At 37.0% G+C, this 21900-nt stretch overlaps 1 protein-coding gene across 19 annotated transcripts in view; it reads left to right on the top strand.

Moving 5' to 3' along the window:
* Window positions 1–21900, top strand: part of SYNE1 (spectrin repeat containing nuclear envelope protein 1) — a 472944-nt gene that overhangs the window by 384424 nt on the left and 66620 nt on the right. For all 19 annotated transcript variants that reach the window (XM_082633720.1, XM_082633725.1, XM_082633723.1 and 16 more), the window contains 5 exons: window positions 1941–2035; window positions 4812–5046; window positions 6648–6842; window positions 11052–11177; window positions 13761–13916. In XM_082633720.1, coding sequence (XP_082489846.1) covers window positions 1941–2035; window positions 4812–5046; window positions 6648–6842; window positions 11052–11177; window positions 13761–13916 — 807 coding nt within the window. The remainder of the gene's footprint in view (window positions 1–1940; window positions 2036–4811; window positions 5047–6647; window positions 6843–11051; window positions 11178–13760; window positions 13917–21900) is intronic.

The following is a 21900-nucleotide window of genomic DNA, read 5'->3' on the forward strand; positions in this document are numbered from 1 at the left end:
GATAAAATTGTTTTAGGCCTTTGCAAGATGCTGCAAAATGCCATGTGGAAGAATGAAAGTCCTATAATGTGTGCTGAATCTGCTCAAATGCATGCGATGTTTTTGCCTTCTTCCTTAAGCTTGAAGTTTCGATATCTTAATCACAAAAATGCAGTCCAGTCTTGGTTATAAGCATGGGGCAGGCTTCAGTACCCTGCAAGGTATGGTGCCAGAACTGTGGTAAGATAATTTCCCAGTTGAATTACAGACTACACTAATATTGTCAAGGCTAGTTGCTTAGGAGATTATGCTTTGATCAAAAGTCTTTGATAAATAAAAATTGTGAGTTCTTTAAAAAACATATACATATTTTATACTAGGAAATCAAACTACCAAATATCTCCAGGTGTGCCTCTTGATCAAATTGCATTATAATCATTTCTCAAGACACATCAAGAAAGAATTAGATACAAAAAGCAAATTAATCAATTTGCAATTAGTCTCTATTTTGCTGTTTACTGCTGTAACTAATTTGCTCCCGTGTTTATGAAATATACACAAATGGAGAGATAGGATGCAGCTAAAACAGAGAAAAGCTTAATGCTGGACTTTAAAGAGATGAAATTAATTTTAAGGCATTTTGCTTAAATTTTTAAAAATAGAAAAGTTAAATATGTGTAAGGGATTTTTAAGTCCAGTTTTATAGAGTTGACCAACAATGAAGTAATCTACAATGAATCAAAACTAAAATGAGATAGTACTTCACACACACTAGGATGGCTACAATGAAAAAGAAAACAAGTGTTGATGAGGGAATAGAGAAATTGGAATCGTCATACATTGCTGGTGGGAATGTAAAATGGTGAAGCTACTTTGGAAAACAATTTGGCAGTTCCTTAAAGTGTTAAACATAGAATTACCATGTGACCCAGTGATTCCACTCCTAAGTATACACCCAAGAGAAAGGAAAATATATGTCCTTACAAAAGCTTGTACCAGAATTTTGTTCATTGCAGCATTATTCATAATATCCCAAAAGTGGAGGTGACCCAGATATCCACTAACTGATGATGAATACAATAAAATGTGGTATATCCATTTAATGGAATACTATCCAGCAATAAAAAGGAACACAGTACTCATACATACTGCAGCATGGATCAACCTTGAAAACATTATGCTAAGAGGAAAGAAGCCAGTCACAAAAGACAGTAAATTACCTGATCTCATTTATATGAAACATCCAGAGTAGGTAAATCCATAGAGACAGAAAACAGATCAGTGGCTACCTAGGGCTGGGGGGATTGAAAGGAGATGGGGAGTGATTGCTAATGAGTATGGAGCTTTTGGGGGGAGTTATGGCAATAGTCTAAAATTGATTGTGGTGATAGTTGTATAACTCTGGAAATATAATAAAAATCATTAAATTGTAAATAGGTGAATTGTATGATATAGAATTCTATCTCAATAAAGCTGTTTAAAAAACAGTGAAAACCTGAAAGACTTTCTCTTGAGCTTTTTTAGTAGTGAAACAATTTTATTAACTGAGTTAAATTGAAAAACAGTGAGTTTATAAAAAGGGTGGATTTTTTTCCATTCTTCAACTTTTTAAAAGGTCTTAAGTGACCTGTCTGAAAATGGACCATATTCTGCATATTAAAAAAAACAATACAAATTATGTGTTAACTAACTTTATTAGGTGATTTTGAAAGGAAGAAGGGAAACATAATTCTACTTTTAGTCATTTAGTTTTAGTAAACAAAAACGAAACTGTATCTTTAAATTTATCTTAATTGATGGTTTAAAAATATTCTTACATTGCAGGTTTTCATATACAACCTGATTCAGCTGGAAATATTTTTCATAGTCTTGCTTGAACCAGCATTTTTGGAAAGTTATTGGAGAACTGGTCACTAAAATTAGGAACTCTAAATTATGTTTTTCTTTTTTAAAAATAACAGTTGTTTCAAGCAGAGATGTTCAGTCGTCAGCAGATTTTACACTCGATCATTGTTGATGGACAGCATCTTCTAGAACAAGGTCAAGTTGATGACAGGTAGGATCTTTGATATATTATTATGAAGAAAGGTTCCAGTAAATTAACGATTTTCTTTTGAATGAGCAGGTTAGAGGGCATAGAGCCAATCTTCCTAAGGCAATTGTACTGGAGAGGAGCCTCAGAAATTGGAGGAAAGACTTGTCTGAATCTCTGAAATGACTAAGTATTGAAACTTTTTAAAGAAGTGCTATTATATTACATGCAGGACATAGAGTAATTGGAAACACCTAGCCAACCTTCGCTAGGCATCTGTAGGGGACTAGAATTAATGAATAGACCAGAATGAATTGTGTCAGTGATGTATCAGTGGTTTGTCAACAGATGCTTCTAATATTCTCATATGATTACAGAAATTTTATTCCTCAGAGGAACATAGAGATCACTAGACCATCTCTCTTGTTTACAAATGAAAATTTGAGACCCAGAAATGTGAACTGATTTGACCGAGGTCACATAACTAAGTAGCAATAGAATCAAGCCTACCACTCATGTACCTTGCCTTTAGTCAGGACCAGCCAGGCTTCCTATACCATGATAACACCTCCACATTTGAAAATGGTGGGTTAACTTAAGTCAGATTACACTCAACGTGAAACCCTGCTTCCTCTTTATTACTTAGCAGATTATCTCTGTATTCAAAATGCAGAGGTAAAATCTAGCTCCTCTTTAGATTTATGGCATATGAATTGGCAATTTCGTCCTATATTTACATTTCTTAGTAACAGTGTTTACTCTACCCCATTACTTTCTGTGGTAATATTTGGTGTACAAACCTCATTTATTTTATCACATATGTATGTCTTTTCCATATTTAGAACAGTAGTTGTGATTATAATTAACTTAGTTTTTTTCAAAAAAAATAGAAAATAAGTCATTATTTTTATTAAGAGTTTTTTTTTTAAGTTTTGGACGCAATTTCAGTTTTAAGTGGATATTTCTTTGGAAGTACATGAAAGATTTTCATGATTAAGCTTGGAACAGCAAAATGTGATGCCATATTTATTCTATTCTAAGGAAGCCAAACTTAAATGTGAGCTTTACTGAGAATTTAAGGCCTTCAAAATAAGACACATTCAAGTGCAATTAACTTATCTTTTGCTTTATCCTCCCTACTCTGTAACAATATTATAAAAGCTTGAGTCATTAAGTAAAATAAAATTTAAAATTCATGCTCAAGCCAACATCTATTAAATTTTAAATGTTAGCAGGGAAAAACACCAAAGAGATGAAAAAGGGAGGATGGGACCCAAGGATAATTTTGAAAGTTGCGAGTGAAAAAAATTACAGATGAGAGCCTGTTGACAAATAGCAAGGTCCTAGACTACAAATGTATTGCGTTTTAAAAGTTCGTTTATACGTTTTGTTTTTGAGAGTTCAAGTTCAGCGTTGAGCCCAGTATCGTGTTTTGAGTAGTTCCTCATGCTGACAGATAGCTCAGAGCAGCTTGGTTCTACAAAGTGAGGACGGAGGCTCCAAAGAGACCCTGGATGGCTAGCTGATAGTGAAGCAAATTTAGGGTACTCTTCTCCAAGCCCTGGAGTTAGATGTTTTCAGAGATGATGGATGCTTGTAACTTTTAGGGAAGTCTCATGAACCTAATTCATCATATTTGGTTCTGCTGAAATTAGATTATAAATATCACAATTTCCTCTCAAAACCAGAAGCACTTAATAACACATTTGGTTACAAAATCAAAGTTTATAGTGGCCCTCGATAATAAGAGGTATCAAGAATATAGGAGCCCAGGACAGTAAATCCAACTCAGAGCAGAAGCCCCCCCACAGGAGGGAAGAAAAGCAACACTAGTAACATAGAGAATGAGCAAGTAATGTTACACTTTAGTACTAAAATGTGTGAATAACACTGTAATCTATAAAGAAACTCATTCTATTTGATACTGGACAAAACAGTTCTAAAGCCACAGTTGGATGTTAAGGAAAACATAATAAAAAACTACCAACATTTTTAAAGGTAGTAAACAGAGGTAGGAAGAACCAACTACAAGATCTGAGATGAGTTAGCCTGAAATTGAGAAAGCGTAAATAAAATTTAACATCTCTAAGTATAGGCACAACCTTTATTCAGAAAATGATAACTAGATACTTTTCATTTTGCTAAGAACAAGTGAAGAGGGCTTAAAACGTTAGAAGGGATGATTTAGATTAGTATGTGAAATCATCTGCTAAAGATTAGGACTGTCTACTGTGAGGGAATACTGAGAGTTTATGGAGTACAGTTTTTAAAAATATTTTTATGTAACATAATTTTAGTTAAATGGTTTCTGATTCTAGCTAAAGTAACCCAGTGTTGTTCATCCAAAGTGACTTATAATTGTAGCTGAAGACAGAGGTTGTAGATAAGCTGGGCCCCTCCTTTCCTGCTGTTACATGCACAGGATGCTGCCCCGTGCTGCACACATGGCTACAGGCATGTCCAGGGAGCCGTTCGCACTGTAGCTGCTGCCCTACACCCTGTCCCCTCTCATGCACTCTGAGAGAGGGTAAATGACAGTTGACCCTACAGATATGTCTTCCACCTGTGCTAAGATGTGAACACACTCACCATTTGCAAACACTGATAGCTTAACTGTTATTAATTTTTTTAATTACTTTCAGTAGACCTGATAACAGATCATGGCATGATATATGAAAACCTCTGCCCTAGGTCACCTCTTAGGGCGTACGGTCATCAAGTATGTATGTATGTATCGGTTGATTATGTAACTACATCCAGGATAACGGTGGTTTTCCTTATGTAATTATTTCTTCACCAGGGATGAGTTCAACCTCAAATTGACCCTTCTCAGTAATCAGTGGCAGGGGGTGATACGCAGGGCCCAGCAGAGGCGGGGCATCATTGACAGCCAGATCCGCCAGTGGCAGCGCTATCAGGAGATGGCAGAAAAGCTTCGTAAATGGTTGGTTGAAGTGTCCTATCTACCCGTGAGTGGTCTCGGAAGTGTCCCAATACCACTGCAGCAAGCAAGGACCCTCTTTGATGAAGTGCAGGTAAGGTGCAAAACAGGCGGTTTTTAAACCTCTTCTGCATTTCTGCTGCACACTTTACCCTGGCCTCGGTTCTTGAGAAGGATATTAGAGACACTGGAATGAGGACAAGCATTGTTCTCAAATGTCAACAGAAATATATAAAATGATGGCATTACAAAGTCCATATTTAACAATGAAAGTAGGGCGAGTCCCAGCCTCTCACAAAGACTGACTCCACTTCACCCACCAAGGCCTCCCAGCAGCTCAGTGAATCCCAGCGTGGATGGAAAGGCAATGGCAAGGAAAGGAAAACTTTGCACTGATTATACATATTTTACTCATGAGCAGTTTAACTGAAGTATCCAGAAAAGATGAAAGACTCAGTCCTGTGGGAGCTCTTTGTCCATTCCCCTTACTTTCCCCAGCCTGGGAGTTTAGGGGTCCAGCCTCTTAGATGGAGACCTCCACACCCTCTCATCAGTCCTTCCCAGTATATTTCATAGGCTCCTCTTGTTTTGAAGGTCACTGTTCTCTGCTTCCTTTCTCCTCCTTGCTTCTCTGGGAAACCTCATCTATACACATGGCTTCCACTAATCCTTACCAGCAGAGAAGGGTCAAGTTGGTATCTTCTGGTCACATTCACCTCCTGAGCTTCCAACTCATGTATTCAACCCCCTTTTAGCTTTATATCTATGTGTATCACAGACATAATATACTCCATGGTTCCAATAGAGCCTGTGATCTCTGGATCAACCATCTCCACCAGCCCATTCCATGTGCCCAAACCGAGGAAATATCACCGGCTATCTGGTCTATCCGTCAGCAACCCAGAGTCATTCTAGAGCTATACTCTTCATTTTATCTCCCTCCCCATATCTTATATCCCTCAAGTCTCCATTCCTACTGCCACTACCTTAGATTAGGTGCTCGTGATTTCTTGCCTAGATAGACAGTAGCTTCCTAACCTGTCTTAAAGGATCCAATATATGGCCTTCCATTCCATTTTCTACCCAACCGCTTAATACTCTTCCATGAATCTCAGTCACTTTCACTATAAAAACCAAATTCCTGTGCAAGGTGTGGTCTGGCGTCATCTTCTACCACTCTTTTACGGGAATCCTATATTCCAGCCACTGAAAACTAAGTCCAGTGTCCTGAATTCATCATATTTATCCCATATAGCAATTTTGCCCATCCAATTTCTATGTGTGGAAGATGTCTTCTCCCTGACTCCTGGCTCTCATCACAGCAGGTCCTTCTTAATCTGGTTGTGTTCCTGTGTCTTTCAAGACTCACGAAGGCTTCACCATTTGAAGAAGCCTCCCTGTGCACCCAGCGTGGGTCAGATGTCCCTCTGTGCCCCTGTGCATCAGCCTCATAGAGCAATTTTCCTATTGCATCGTGATTGCGATTAACTTGGGAGCAGAAACTAAGCTTTCTGTGTGGAATTCTCATTTATTTATACATTGCTTCACTCAGGCCCAAAGTACTGGGTCAGTAAAGCTTTTTGGAAACAAGAGGGCATGTTATGTATGCAAAAATTTAGGATTATTTAAAAATACTTATAATGGGGAAATGGTAAAGAGAAAAATGAGAAAGTAAAAATCTACGGTTTCTTTCAGTTCAAAGAAAAAGTGTTCCTGCGACAGCAAGGCAGCTACATCCTCACCGTGGAGGCTGGCAAGCAGCTCCTGCTTTCTGCTGACGGTGCAGCTGAGGCTGCCTTGCAGGCTGAACTCGCTGAAATCCAAGAGAGATGGAGATCAGCCAGTGTGCATCTGGAGGAGCAGAAGAAAAAACTGGCCTTCTTGTTGCAGGTAAGTTCGGCTCTTTCCTCCTGTAGGCCTAATGCAGTTTAAAAAGCCCTTTATTACTCAGCCATAAAAAGAAACGAAATTGAGTTATTTGCAGTGAGGTGGATGGACCTAGAGTCTGTCATACAGAGTGAAATAAGTCAGAAAGAGAAAAACAAATACATTATGCTAACACATATATATGGAATCTAAAAAAAAAATGGTCTGAAGAACCTATGGTCAGGACAGGAATAAAGACACAGACGTAGAGAATGGACTTGAGGACACGGGGAGGGGGAAGGGTAAGGTGGACAAGTGAGAGAGAGGTATGGACATATGTACGCTACCAAACGTAAAATGGGAAGCAGCCATGTAGCACAGGGAGATCAGCTTGGTGCTTTGTGACCACCTAGAGGGGTGGGATAGGGAGGGTGGGAGGGAGACACAAGAGGGAGGAGATATGGGGATATATGTATACATATAGCTGATTCACTTTGTTATAAAACAGAAACTAACACACCATTGTAAAGCAATTATATTCCAATAAAGACATTTTTTTAAAAAAGCCCTTTTAATAGTTGTGCTGCTTCCTCAACGTTGTTATCCTGTGAATCAAATAATGCAGATTGTTATGTCAGACCCCGCAGTGTTTTGATCCTCTGTGTCCTGTTTAGGACATTGTCCTGTCTTGCATGAACTAGAAAAGTTTCACAATTTTCAGCAGGTGGTCTTTCAGGAAAATCCCCCAACAAAGTAGTTTTAAGTCTAGTAAGACCATCCAAGCAATGAATTCTGATTCATGGCCGGTGCTAAGCCAGAAACCATGAGATGACTTTATAAATCTAGACAAGAATGCAAAGAGTAGATTTCACTCCCTAATCTAAGACTCTAAAGTGGTTTTCAAGATTGATGTCTTTTCTTTTATAGCAGGGAAAAAACCTATCCAAGAAGATACTCTTGATTTGATCTTAGCTTATCCAAGCAAGTTGCTATGAGATAAAATCTCCAGGAGGTATATTAAACCTTTAGTTGGATACAGATAGCAGGCTGATCACACAGCAAGTTTAGGGAAATGTAGATTTAGTAGACCTCCCACAGTATGCTTTTCTCCCTCACTTTCCAATTCCTTGCATAAGACACGATTAAAGCAGCAGTTGAATTAAGGCATAGACTCTAAACTCAGATAAACCCAAGTTAAAACCATTAAGAAACCAAGTAACCTGGTTAACTAAACCTATCAAAGCCTCCAGTTTCCTCATCTGTAGAGTGGGTATGACTACATCTCTTTCATAGGGCATTGTGAGGGTTTAATGAAATAATGGAATAAATCATGTATCAGAGTACCTGGTACATACTGAGTACTCAATAAATGATGGTAATTATTATTGTTTATATTATTATCATTTTGAAATTGAACATGACTAAATACTGAAGTTTTATATATGTTGATAATCACCAACACTTCAATAAGATTATCTATTAAATTTGGACTGTCACTTTTTGGATCAAAGGTAATAACTAAAGCTAATGAAACACATTTTGCTTTTTTTAATGCTTAAAGTATGCACATTCATTGGGTTTATTCTACTGAATTTTATTTAATATATGGGGATATATGTATACATGTGGCTGATTCACTTTGTTGTATGGTGGAAACTAGCACAGCATTGTAAGGCAATCATGCTCCAATAAAGATGTTAAAAAAAATAAAATAAAATGCTGAAAAAAATATAATATATCACCTTCTATGTAGGAAGCAATCAATCAAAAATGCCACCCAACATATGTTAGAGAACCATTTTTTTGCACACAGCACAATTCATCAGTAATATGATATGCCTGATTTTTTTTCTTCTTTTTTTGCTTTCAGGAAAGGATTAAAAACATTGTAAATCATTCTGCAGAGAACATGTTAATCATATCTTTTTCTTTATTTGTGATTGATTTTTGGACACATTTCTAAGACTTAATAAGGCGAGATGGATGAGTCACTACATTTGCTTTTCTTGTTAGTCTATTTGTTGGTGTATAAAACATCCACTTTGATAGATGTTTGCAGACCATAACATTTAGTTATTTCCTTATAATTCATGTAGTAAAAACGACTTGGTTATAGCTTCAGAATCTAAGCCATCCTTGGAAAGGGGAATCCCTATCCTCTTGTTAAAGTTTTATTTTCTTTTGGATCATACACTAGATCCTGTTTACCTAAAAAGGAATTTATGGAGCTAAATTCTAATGTTTATACAGCCTCGTTTTACTGTATCTTTTCACCGTAGCTATAAAGCTAACATATTTTTAGCTTTTAATTAAATGCTGAGTAAATAGGCCAAAAATAATCATTATAATTCTATGCCTTGCATGTTTACCCGCTTCACTATTGCCTCTTACTTTCGTTAGGAAGAATAAAAAGCGGACCTTTTCTCTTTTAGATCAATGAACATTTCTTGCCTGTGTGTTCAGAGATTTCAGTGTGTGATGATTTAATTGAGAATGTTGTTCAGTTTAAGCAAAAGAGAATCTTTTGTTTGCCGCCACTATGCTTAGCGTTCATGAACTAAGTGTAGCCTGAGAACACCGAGATCTTTCACTAAAGCGGAATTGGAACAAATCTGTCCAAAATAGACATTTGGGGCTTTTGTTTTTGGGGGTCTTGTTTTTGTTCTTTCTGGTGAATGGGAAGAGGGAATGAGGTTATATACTCTAGGAAGTTCCTCGAAGGAATTTTAAAGAGAAATGAGAACTTTGGGCCAAACTCTCAGTTTATTTAGAAACCAAAAGACATCACGAGCAGGGAGGCACTGTAGCCAATACTTCTTAAGGAAGACAGTTGTAATAGCATCGTGTGTTGCTGTGCTGAAAATAAGGCATCCGGAGAGAAGATAGAAAGAACCTAGACAGGAAAAGGCCGGTGACGAAAGATGATGAAAGGGATAATGTGAAGGGAAATGCAGCAGGATTTGGCTCCAGGCTAACCACTAAAAGCAACTCAGGTTGTCTCTCTTTGGAGCTCAGTAATTTAAGTTGAGGGGAGGGTTACTGGGGAGGGGGAGGCCAGGAATGGGAGGTATTGGACAAAATGAAGGAGATTTGTTTAGTTGAATTTCATTGGCACTGAGACACCAGATGTGGGCTAATTTGTAGATAGGGTGCTGTAAAGAATAAAGTCTCCATCATGGTTCCTCTCATTTTTTCTTTCCTTTTTTAATTACATAAGAAATACATGTGTCTGAAAAAAAATGTAGATAATAATAGAAGCATAGAGAGTAAAAAATGAAATTTCCCCTACACCACCATCCAAATCCTAGTATCTTCCCCAGAGGGAACTCTTGTTACCTTTGGTGTGTAATCTTCCAAAACACAAGCACATCATGTATGTTTTCTTTTGTCAGTACATAGGGATCTCCACATTCCACACCACCATTCTATCCTTCAGAACACTTATCAGTAGCTGGCATATAAGGTGTACATTTTAAAAATTGTGCATTATTTTTCTTCCTCTACTTTTTTTCTTTGGATAGGTTTTTTTAATGTTTTACACATTTAGCCCTTTGTTACATATGTTTCAGTACTATCAAGAGAAAGCCAGTCAAATGCCATGCTTTTTAGAGTTACATGTTTCTACTTCTGTAACAATTCAAATCTAAGTGGCTCATACTATTTATATATTGAATTGAATCAGAGTCAGGGTTATATTATTTTTACATTTCATGTCACTTCTCTTACCTATGTGTATTTTCACCCTGAAAGAGATTTCATATCCTCTTTTCTATCCTTTATAGTGCCTTGAGATAGTGTAGACATTAGTACCATTATGGGTGGAGTTAGGAAAGAGGCAAAGTACTGTGTTCATACTCTCACCTCTGCAGATAGATTTGGATTCATGTAACATTTCTGAGTACCCATAATATTCTGGGTGTCTTGTACTTGGTGTCTTGACACCCATCGTTTCCTTTAATCCTTTAATACAATTATAGAGAGTTTGTATCATTTCAGTTTTCATAAGCAACACGTAGTGCATTACCTGCTTGCGGTCACCCCGATGATGGGAACCGTCCAGTTTAGAACTCAGCTCTTCCCATGCTCCCCCCCATAGCGTGGGTGTGGGCGCTTTCACAGTATTCATCAGTGTAACTTTAATTCTTTCTCTGGGAATTGAGAAGAGAGTTTTTCTTGTTTTCCAACTTCCTGCTCCTTAAAAATCCATGAAATTTCTTTTGCTTCCCATTATAGGACTGGGAAAAATGTGAGAACGGAATAGCTGATTCTCTGGAGAAACTACGAACCTTCAAAAAGAGGCTTTCCCCACCTCTGCCGGATCACCACGAAGAGCTCCACGCGGAGCAGATGCGTGGCAAGGTAAGTTGCTGGAGTGAGCTTTTAACCGTCAGCTACTTGTGCTTCCAGTGTAATAACGCCTTTGAAAGCATAATTCAGTCAAGTTCCTATGAATGTCTGCATGTAGGTGCAAGTTTCTGGTATTTTGCATTAGGGCAGACAACTCCGGTGAAACATGGTTGTTGATTTATTGCAGTCGATGAAATTATAGACTAGTTTATGGATTACCTTAAGTAAGTAAATGAAAATGTAACACACAACATTAAAAGATATTTAAAAACTAGGTTAAGAGCAATAAAGACAATCTTTTTAAAGTGTCCACGCTGGAGAACCATTCTAGAAGAGTCTAGTTCACAGAAAGAAGAGTGAGGCTCAGCAGCCTGGAAATTCTGCAGACGATGGCCCTTGGAGAAATACACGCTGCCCTCCAGGCTCTTTCCTGTAAGAAAAATAGGAACTATAAGTAGCTGCTTTCAGTTACTGCATGAGGACACACAATCCTTCAGATACTCAGGGCCCTAACTATTTAAAGTTTAGGATCAACACTTCAAATGGCACTTGGAAGCAAATCAGAAGCTAATACAGACCCCTCCGTGCATGGGGAGCTCCCTGAGACCAACCTGATTTAGTGTCTGTAGGATTTGTTCCATTCACTCCTGTGTAGGCAAGTGGAGTGCCTGAATAGCAGTTCTCTGCTGAGCAGTATGCAGACAAAATCACAGCTACCCTTAAAAATGCTTTTTTTCCCCCAAATGACATGTCCTTGTGTTCTCCAAGTCATTTGCAAATTACTGCACTGGAGTAATTCTGTTTAAAACTTCACACAGACTTAAATGATTTGGATTTTGATCAGAAGTTCTCTGCTTCTTTTTGGCTAAGAAGCTGTAAGCCTTTAAGAGAGATTAATTTTTAAAGAAGTCTGGAAATCATGAAAAGGTGGATATAAGAAATTTTCTTCAGTATTAAAATGTAAGGATGATCTTTGAAATTTGAAAGAAGCAGATTTAGGAAAATGAAAAGGTAGTATACTTTATGTCATGGATGGCAAGAGAGAGAAATACTATCTTGAGGTGTAAGTTCAGTAGTATGCAAAGATTAAAAAGAATTTGTTTTAAGTCTGTGCCTGTGAATGTATGACAAATGATTAAAGAAAACTTTCAACAAGCAAGAATGGGAATTTACTGGGCTCCTCCTATACGCCAGTGACTAACCAGTGTTACCTTAGTTGTCATGAACGCAAGCTCATGAGGACAGTCTGCTATTTCCCTTCTACAGATGTGAAAAGTGAGGCAGCTAGAAGTTCAGTAACTTTTCAAACTTAGTAAATACCAGGGTTTCCTGAACCCAAAGGCTATATTTTTACCACACAGATTCATCTAAAATAGAGTCTGTGAGTCTGAAACAGTTGGTTTCTGAAGGTGGTGTTTCTCTTTTAACCCATACACCAAATCTGATGTTTGAGTTGGGGGGGTGGGAGTTGAAAATTGGTATAAAAAGAGGAAAATCTTTACATTGATATGACAATTTAATATGTCTATGGATATAAGCAGAAATGCTGCATATTTAATACACCAGGATAGTTTGGTCTTTCAGCCAAATACTGTTACCATGGGACCTCATTTCCCAAAATACACAACAGTTACAAACACACCTGCTATTAAGTTTGGAGATTAGAAGGATGCATTTTGGTCCAGCTCTCTGCTACTCTTCCGCAAACCACCTTAGCAGCAAAACAAAGCAATTACCTAGAAAATTCAGGCTATAACCTAGTTTTGCTTAAATTGCCTGAGAAGTTAGCCTCAGACAGTACCATTAATTGCCTTTGCCTTTGGAAACTTGTCTCCTGTATGAAGAGACAAAAACAGAGGGAAAAAGCCATGTGAACTACTCTATTCATGTACAAAATTAGCTGGAATCTAAAAACATCAACAGCTGGCGAAAAGCAAGAGCTGTACAAATTGTAAAACTAGTCATCTGTTCAAAGCATTGCAAAAACTATTGTCAACTCATTCAAATATTGGATTTTTTCCTTAAACTGTTCCCCAAAAGGAGAAAATACATATTTTTCCAGTAACTTAAAGAAATCTCTTCTCCTGCAGGAAACATATACAGTCCATTATTTTAAATTGAGTAATAACAGCAACTGATCCTTTCAGCTACTACATTGTAAATCTGTATCACAGAATGTAGCAACCGATAGTCTTTGAACATGAAAGTTAAATCTAGTAGTTTGGGTTTTTTTTATATTTTATTAACATGATCAGTCACTTGGGACAAAGGTAATGTTGGTTTAAAACTAAGGAAGATCAATGCAGTGATGAAACTTGAACTAGAAAAGATGATCAGAAAAGATCAATGAAATGGGAAATAGATTTCCATTTCCCATTAGGAAAGATTCTGCAAGCAACCTGGTATTATATAAGAAGAACTTGGCAAATTATCAGATTATGTAGGAAGCAAATAAAGTAGCTACCAAGTTGGATGTTCAAATAGAATGGGATGGAAATGTAATGACATCAAGAGGGGATTCCAAATACACTTCAGAAACTGTTGATGATAGATGCCCATGGGTATTCAAGTTTTGTGCTTTTTTTTTAAATCTAGGAATTGGAAAATGCAGTTGGGAGCTGGACAGATGACTTGGCACGGCTGACGGTGCTGAAGGATGCTGTCTCTACCTACATCAGTGCAGACGATATCTCCATCCTTAACGAACGCATGGAGCTTCTGCAAAGGCAGTGGGAAGAATTATGCCACCAGGTGAGACAAACTCTGGACTCAGCATCCGCTCAGAAAGGCAGAGAACTGGAAGATGATTCGGAATGTCTGTGGCTATGTCCACATTTGGATAGAGGAAGACACTGTACTTATTATAAGAATGCTTCAGATTAAGACAATTATATCTTAACACTATATTTTAAATGCATCCAAACTGGATTTTCTTGCCCTTTCTTTTACTGGCTGTCAAAATATTTTAAAGAGGAAATACAGTTTTGTGGTTCATAGATGTGGTTTTGCTAGGTAGATATTGGTGGTCTCTTTCTTACTTTAAATGTGAAAAAACAAGGTTTTATTTGCAGTCGTAGCTAATGCTGTGAGTGGTTTTGTACATTTAACATTTATTATTGCTGTTGATCTACCATAGTTGTTTCTTCATAATTCATGGGTGTATGGCATTTTTAGCCATACTTTATTTATCTAGTAAGTACATTCTGTGTGCACAATACCTTAAAAGAGATCCCAGATTGGGTTTTGATTTGGAAATGAAAGGGAAAGATTGCTGGAGTAGCAAGGAGAGGACATTTGAGGCAAAGAGGAATAACAGACCCGCAAGTGAAGAATAGCTCCGACTCATAGCCTTGAGATCATACCCTCCAGGAAGCAGGAACCGTGTTTCTGCTGTCATGTTCCTTCCTATACCTCGATTGCCTTGCCTGGCACAAAATAGGTTATGATGCATATTTGTTAAGTGAATCATTCACATTAATTATTGTGAATTTCACAAGCTACAATAGATGTCCCTACAAACTAAGGGCGGTGTGGATTGCAGAGAATAAAGGAAATACTTGTTGAACTGGATAAATCTTGAATCGAGTGCTGAGATCAGAGTGGAAGGGACAGCTTGGTGTAGAGGGAGAAAGTGGATGTGTTAGACAAGGTTGCAGCTTGAAAAAGGCAGAGGAACAGAGCAGAGAGAGGACCTGGCTGGGGAAAAGCAGGTGCTGGAAGGATGAACTAGAGAAAAACTCTGGAGCACACTTGGTAAATGTGTGAACAGTTTCGTGTGTGTGTGTGTGTGTGTGTGTGTGCTTTTTAAAAAAATAATTGTAAGAGATGATTTTCATAAATATGTTAATGATTTGCATTCAAAATTAACTTAGCCACTTTCCCAGAGTTCTATATTCTCAATGAACACAGTGAGAAACTTACATGGAATGTGATGATGTTCATCACACTTTATTCTTTTCTGCGTTCTTCAATCCAGAATCAATACTATCCAGTAAATTAGTGTATGCTTTTTGATGTAAAGATTTTATCATAGCATATATAAATGAAGGATATTTGGTGGGTACATATATTGGAAAATGCCCACAGCAATGTTCAGTTACCCTTGTGAGCCTTATTCATCTGTTTTTCTTAAAATTGGGAAAAGTCTAGCACTACGTGCTGACTCAGTACTTTTTAGCATAGTATGTGAAATGAATTAGACTAGATCCATTTCTCTAGCTAATTGATGTCTGTAAAGCTTTCAGAGAGATAACACTTTAGATATTGGCTTCCATCTCCTTCCCAAACCTACCATGAACTTCTCTACGCCAAGACCTTGCTCAGGCCATTGTTCCTCTCTAGACTTCCTGCCTAGACTATTCCTTCCTTTCTGATTTTCTAAACTATCCTCTTCTGTTGAATTCCAGTACTCTTGTGATGCCATTGTTTGAAATGCTCAGTCCTCTGTTCTTCTGAACGCCCATTTCCCTTTTGGTCTATGCCATCATGTGACAGTGCTTTGTTCCTTTTTTCCTCTTCCTCTTCCTCTTCTCCTTCTCCTTCTTCTTCTTTTTCTTCTTCTTTTTTAATGCCTGTGACTTGAGTTCAAGACCATGAAGCCCTTGAGGACAAACCCTTTCTTTGCATCTCCAGTGCCTAAAAGAGCTGAGTGTTTCTACTGTTGATTATTAAGACAAGACTTTAGGATATTATTTTATATCTTATGTTCCTCTAAATGTAAAATAATGACAAGGTTTCTGAATATTTAGGAGGGTAAGAAGATTATAATTTTGTAATACTTTTTGATTTAGGGAAACTGGTACTATGTAAGAATGCCACCAGGTACAAAGGATACAAACTTCCAGTTACAAGATGAATAAGTTCCAGAGATCTAATGTACAGCATGGGGACTATTGTTAACAGACTGGATTATATATTTGAAAGTTGCTAAGAGAGTAGATCTTAAATGTTCTCACCACACAACATATAATGGGAATTATGTGAGGTAATAGAGATGTTATTTAACCTTGTGGTAATCATTTCACAATATATATGAATATCAAATCATCGTGTTGTACATCTTAAACTTACACAGTGTTATACGTCACTTATATCTCACTAAAGCTAGAAAAGGAGAAAAGCAAAAAAAGTTTATATGTTGTAAAATTGCTTACCAGACTTAAACATATCTAGGCAACAGTCTGTTTAGAAATACATTTTGAAAGCTTCTGTTGATTATATGACATGCTGTAAAGAGATTAATACCTTGCACCTATGAGTAGACTAGACAAGTAAAAAAATAGAGGAAGCAGAAACAGTGTTTCTAGAAACTTTCTATATTGAGTGTGTTAAGGCATGAAGCTAAAGCATACTTGTCTCACATTACTTCAGTCTAAACAGCATTATTTAAACCAGTGAGAGTTCAGTCATGTGTATTCATACCAAAGGTGTCAGGGTTAATTGTAAGGAGAAATATAGACCAGTTACTACTTCTTGAGTTAGTGTTTCCGGAGAACTTCTGTCAAGTATGAAACCGCAAAAGGAAACGAGCTTGTGCCTATGTCTCATTTTCAAAGTTAAAAACTTTAGAGAAACATGGCATAATCCCTCTGTTAAAGACCAAGTAGTGCGTTCATATTCCAATAGAAGCAATTGGTCAGAGGTCCGGATTGATTGGGGCTGCAGGCAAGGAGGAGGAGGCCGTGCTGTTCATAAGCATCACAGAGTAGAGGTAATGGAGAAAAGCATCCTGTCTTCAAATAGACTCACCAAATGGTTTGTTGTGCCTGTGTACAGCCATGGCTTGCATTTGCTTTTATTCCTGTTTTGGTTTGCAGAGCTGTGTGTAATTCCAGTTGAGATATAAATATATCATCATTGTAATTGCTCGGTGTTCTTTCAAATTGTCATGGTAAAAATATTTGAAGCAGAAGAGGATGTGTTTCCTGTTCAGCTGCCTCACGCTCTGGAGGTTTTAACTGGTGTTTGTCAGCTGTTGGCAGTGCAGCCTGTTATACCCTTGAGAAAACGTAAATATGTGCTAAACTGATAAGTAATTTAAGGGTTTCCACTGAACTCAAAGACAGTGATGGTAAAGTTCACTTATCGTACAGCCTAAATATTAGTTTTACAAACCAAAAGGAAAATTCGGTCCCCATTATTAATTTAAATCTCTTGAAACGCTTTGGGCGCCAGTTTGTAACCAGAACTTGTGGCCTACCTGTTTCTTCTTTCAACTGTTGCTCTACATAAGCAAATGAAATGAAAGCAACACTTGCATGGTATGTGAGAAAGACTAGAAATATATATTTAAGCTGCTTATTGAATACATGAGTGTCAGGAGAAAAAAATTTTAAAAACTCAAATGATGCCCTGTTGTCATATATAGTTAAGTAGACTGAACTCTTGTTAAGTCTTTAGGATATACTGGTCACTTTCTAAAATTATTTTCTTATTTGAAGAATATATTCTATTATGAGCTTACAGTATTCCAGTGCATAAGACAGTGCATGGCACATAGTAGACACATGTTTACTGCAAACCATAAACATTTGCTTAATGAATTTTGGAACAAATGAAAGATTAATTTACAAATGACAAAAGTAAAGCTTAAGAAAGATAAGTAACCTTGCCCTGGTCATATCATTAGTAAGTGATGGAGATTGTTTTTGAACCTCATCTGCCTCTGGATATTTGATCATAATGTTATATTGCAACCTGTATCAAAGATTCAAGCTTTGCTGGTGCTGGTCATTTTTTTTTTTTTTTTTTTTTTTTTTTTTGGCCATGCCGTGCAGTTTGCAGGATCTTAGTTCCCCAACCAGGGATTGAACCCCAGCCCTCGGCATTGAAAGCGTGGCGTCTTTCCAGTCTAACCACTGGACCACCAGGGAATCCCTTTGCTGGTTCTATTTTGTATTGATATAAACAAATGCCTCAAATTTGTCTGACCTCCTCTATCCCTGTCTCTGAAATCAGAGTAATACCTACCCCTCAAAGTAATAATGTTTTTCTGTTATGTAGTCATCTTCCCTGCAGATGTTGTTGAGAAAAGCCCTAGAATTTATTCTTGCTGATGGCCAAGATTTGGGGGAAGAGGCAGAGAGGCGATGCACATAGCAAGACTTGTTAGTCTGAAGTCTGAAAGGCAGGGGTTTCTAACCTTTGTATGGAAAATAGTTGCTTCAGGCAGTTTCAACTATGAAAATATAGTTTCAGCTTGGACATTAATCAAAGCAGAATTTTAATACCAGCCTGACTCTGCTGCTCTGTGAATGAAAAAGAAAGTCATATCCACGAGAAAGTTCAAAATCTTAGCAGATCAGATGACACTCTGCTGTCAGAGATTGAGAGGAAAATGGTGCTGGACGAATTGTGCTCTTCAGTGCTGTCTTGGTAAAGCTTCACGTAGGTGAAATTTGTCTCCAAAACTTTTAATCTTGTTTTCTTGGTTTTTCTCATTCCTATCAATACCCACACCAAGTAAATGCACTGTTGTTCTGTATTTTTCTGCCTCAAAGAAAAATTCATGGTAAACTGAATTATACTAATGGCGAAATACTTAATGGATTAATCAGTGTCACTCTACCCAGAGAAATTTTTATTTTAAAAGATCATATTAACTCAAAAGAGTGAATTTCTAATAGTGGCATTTCAAAAATTATGGCAGGTTATGGGGTTTGCCATCTAGGCAGCTCACTAAGCTTGGCCCTGGTATAGGTATCCCGGGCTCATAGTCTAATTCCCAACATTTTTTTTTTTTTTTGAGAGAACTTCTTCAGTATTTTTTTAACCATTTTTTTAATTGAAAATTTACAATGTTGTGTTAGTTTCAGGTGTACAGCAAAGTGATTCAGAATATATATGTATTCTTTTTCAGGTTCTTTTCCATTATTGGTTATTGCAAGATATTGATTGTAGTTCTTTGTGCTATACAGTAGGTCCTTGTTGGTTATCTATTTTATATATAGTAGTGTGTATATGTTAATCCCAACCTCCTAATTTATCCCCCCCCCACCCGCTGTCCCCTTTGGTAACCATAAGTTTGTTTTCTATGTCTGTGAGTCTATTTCTGTTTTGTAAATAAGTTCATTTGTATCATTTTTTTAGATTCCACATATAAGTGATATCATATGATATTTGTCTTTGTCTGACTTCACTTAATATGATCATCTCTAGATCCATCCATGTTGCTGCAGATGGCATTATTTCATTATTTTTTATGGCTGAGTAATATTCCATTGTGTTTGTGTGTGTGTGTGTGTGTGTGTGTGTGTGTGTATATACACACAGACACACACACACCACATCTTCTTTATTCATTCATCTGTTGATGGACACTTAGGTTGCTTCCATGTCTTAGCTATTGTAAATAGTGCTGCTATGAACATAGGGGTGCATTTATCTTTTCAAATTAGAGGTTTCTCCAGATATATGCCCATGAGTGGGGTTGCGGGATCATATAGTAACTACATTTTTAGTTTTTTAAGGAACCTCCGTACTGTTCTCCATAGTGGCTGCACCAATTTACATTCCCACCAACAGTGTAGGAGGGTTCTTTTTTCTCTACACCCTCTCAAGCACTTATTATTTATAGACTTTTTGAAGATGGCCGTTCTGACCAGTGTCAGGTGATACCTCATTGTAGCTTTGATTTGCCTTTCTCTAATAATTAGTGATGTTGAGCATTTCTTCATTGCCTGTTAGCCATCTGTATGTCTTCTTTGGAGAAGTGTCTATTTAGATCTTCTGCCCATTTTTTGATTGGGTTGTTTGTTTGTTTCATATTGAGCTGTATGAGCTATTTGTATATTTTGGAAACTAATCCCTTGTCGATCACATCATTAGCAAATATTTTCTCCCATTCTGTAGGTTGTCTTTTCATTTTGTTTATGGTTTCCTTTGCCATACAAAAGCTTTTAAGTTTAATTAGGTCCCATCTGTTTATTTTTGTTTTTATTTCCATTACTCCAGGATATGGATCCAAAAAGATATTGCTGTGATTTATGTCAAAAAGTGTTCTGCCTATGTTTTCCTCTAGGTGTTTTTTAGTATCCAGTCTTATCTTTAGGTCTTTAATCCATTTTGAGTTTATTTTTGTGTATGGTGTTAGAGAATGTTCTAATTTCATTCTTTTACATGTAGCTGTCCAGTTTTCCCAGCATCATTTATTGAAGAGACTGTCTTTTCTCCATTATATATTCTTGCCTTCTTTGTTGCAGATTAGTTGACCATAGGTGCATGGGTTTATTTCTGGGCTTTCTATCCTGTTCCATTGATCTATGTGTCTGTTTTTTGTGCTAGTACCATACTGTTTTGGTTACTGTGGCTTCGTAGTATAGTCTGAAGTCAGGGATCCTGATTCCTCCAGCTCCCTTTTTCTTTTTCAAGATGGCTTTGGCTATTCAGAGTCTTTTGTGTTTCCATACACATTAAAAATTATTTTATCCTAGTTCTCTGAAAAATGCCATTGGTAATTTGATAGAGATTGCATTGAATCTGTAGATTGCCTTGGGTAGTATGGTCATTTTATCAATATAGATTCTTCCAATCCAAGACCATGGTATTTCTTTTCATCTGTTTGTGTGGTCTTCAGTTTCTTTCATCAGCACCTTATAGTTTTCAGAGTATAGATCTTTTGCCTGCTTAGGTAGGTTTATTCCTAGGTATTTCATTCTCTTTCATGTGATTAATTCCCACTCTTTTCTAGGATATAGAATCACAGACATTTGGGGCTGTGAGGGACCTTGAATATTATTTACCTAATCATTAACAGAGCCAACCCTAGGCAGAATTGCTAACTAGGAAGTGTTTAACACCTTAGAAATATTCTCATTTTCATTTAAAAAAAGGAAATTTATTCAAAATGCATTGAAGAGTAAAATAGATCCATGGATAAAGGAATATATGTGTTAAAGCAAAATGTAGCAAAATGTTAACAATTTTAGAGTCTAGGGAGTATATCATAGCTGTTTACCATACAATTCCTTCAACTTTTCTGTATGTCTGATTTTTTTTTTTTAATAAAGTATTGCCGGAAAAAGGAAAATTGAAAGGTAGGTGTTTAATGTGGTGGGATGAATGGCAGAAAGTCTAGCATTATCAACATGACTGTTTAGAATGTCTGCAAAAGTGGATTATCTTCTTACCACTAAAATCGCATTTTATTTTGCTAACATGCAGTTTAGCTCAACTAGAAACATTCCTTAGTATCTCAACCAGCACTGCAAAGACAAGAGTATTATGACGTCAGAAAGTTTTAGAATTCTGGAAAGGATTGTTCTAGACCTAGAGATAAGAAAACAGGCGTATTGTATCTATATTGTATAAAGAACTATTAAAACTCAATAATAAAAAACAGTCCAATTAAGAAATGGGCAAGAAATTTGACCAGATAGTTCTCCAAAGAGGACATACAAATGGCCAAGAATATGAGAAGATTCTCAACATCATTAGCCATCAGGGAAATGCAAATCAAAACCACAATGAGATAGCACTTTATATCCAGTAGGATGACTGCAATCCAAAAGACAGATAATAACAGGTGTTGGTGAGTATGTGGAGAAATTGGAACCCTACTACTGGTGGGAATGTAAAATGTTGCAGGCACTTTACAAAACAATCTGTAGTGTTGCCATATAACCCAGCAAGTCTACTCCTGGGAATATGCCCCAAGAGAAATGAAACATATGTCCACTTGTACTCAAATGTTCATAGCAGGATTATTCATAATAGCTAAAAAGTGGACACAACTCAA

This window comes from Mesoplodon mirus (assembly GCF_964341445.2).
Source record: "Mesoplodon mirus genome assembly, chromosome: 10".
NCBI lineage: Eukaryota > Metazoa > Chordata > Mammalia > Artiodactyla > Ziphiidae > Mesoplodon > Mesoplodon mirus.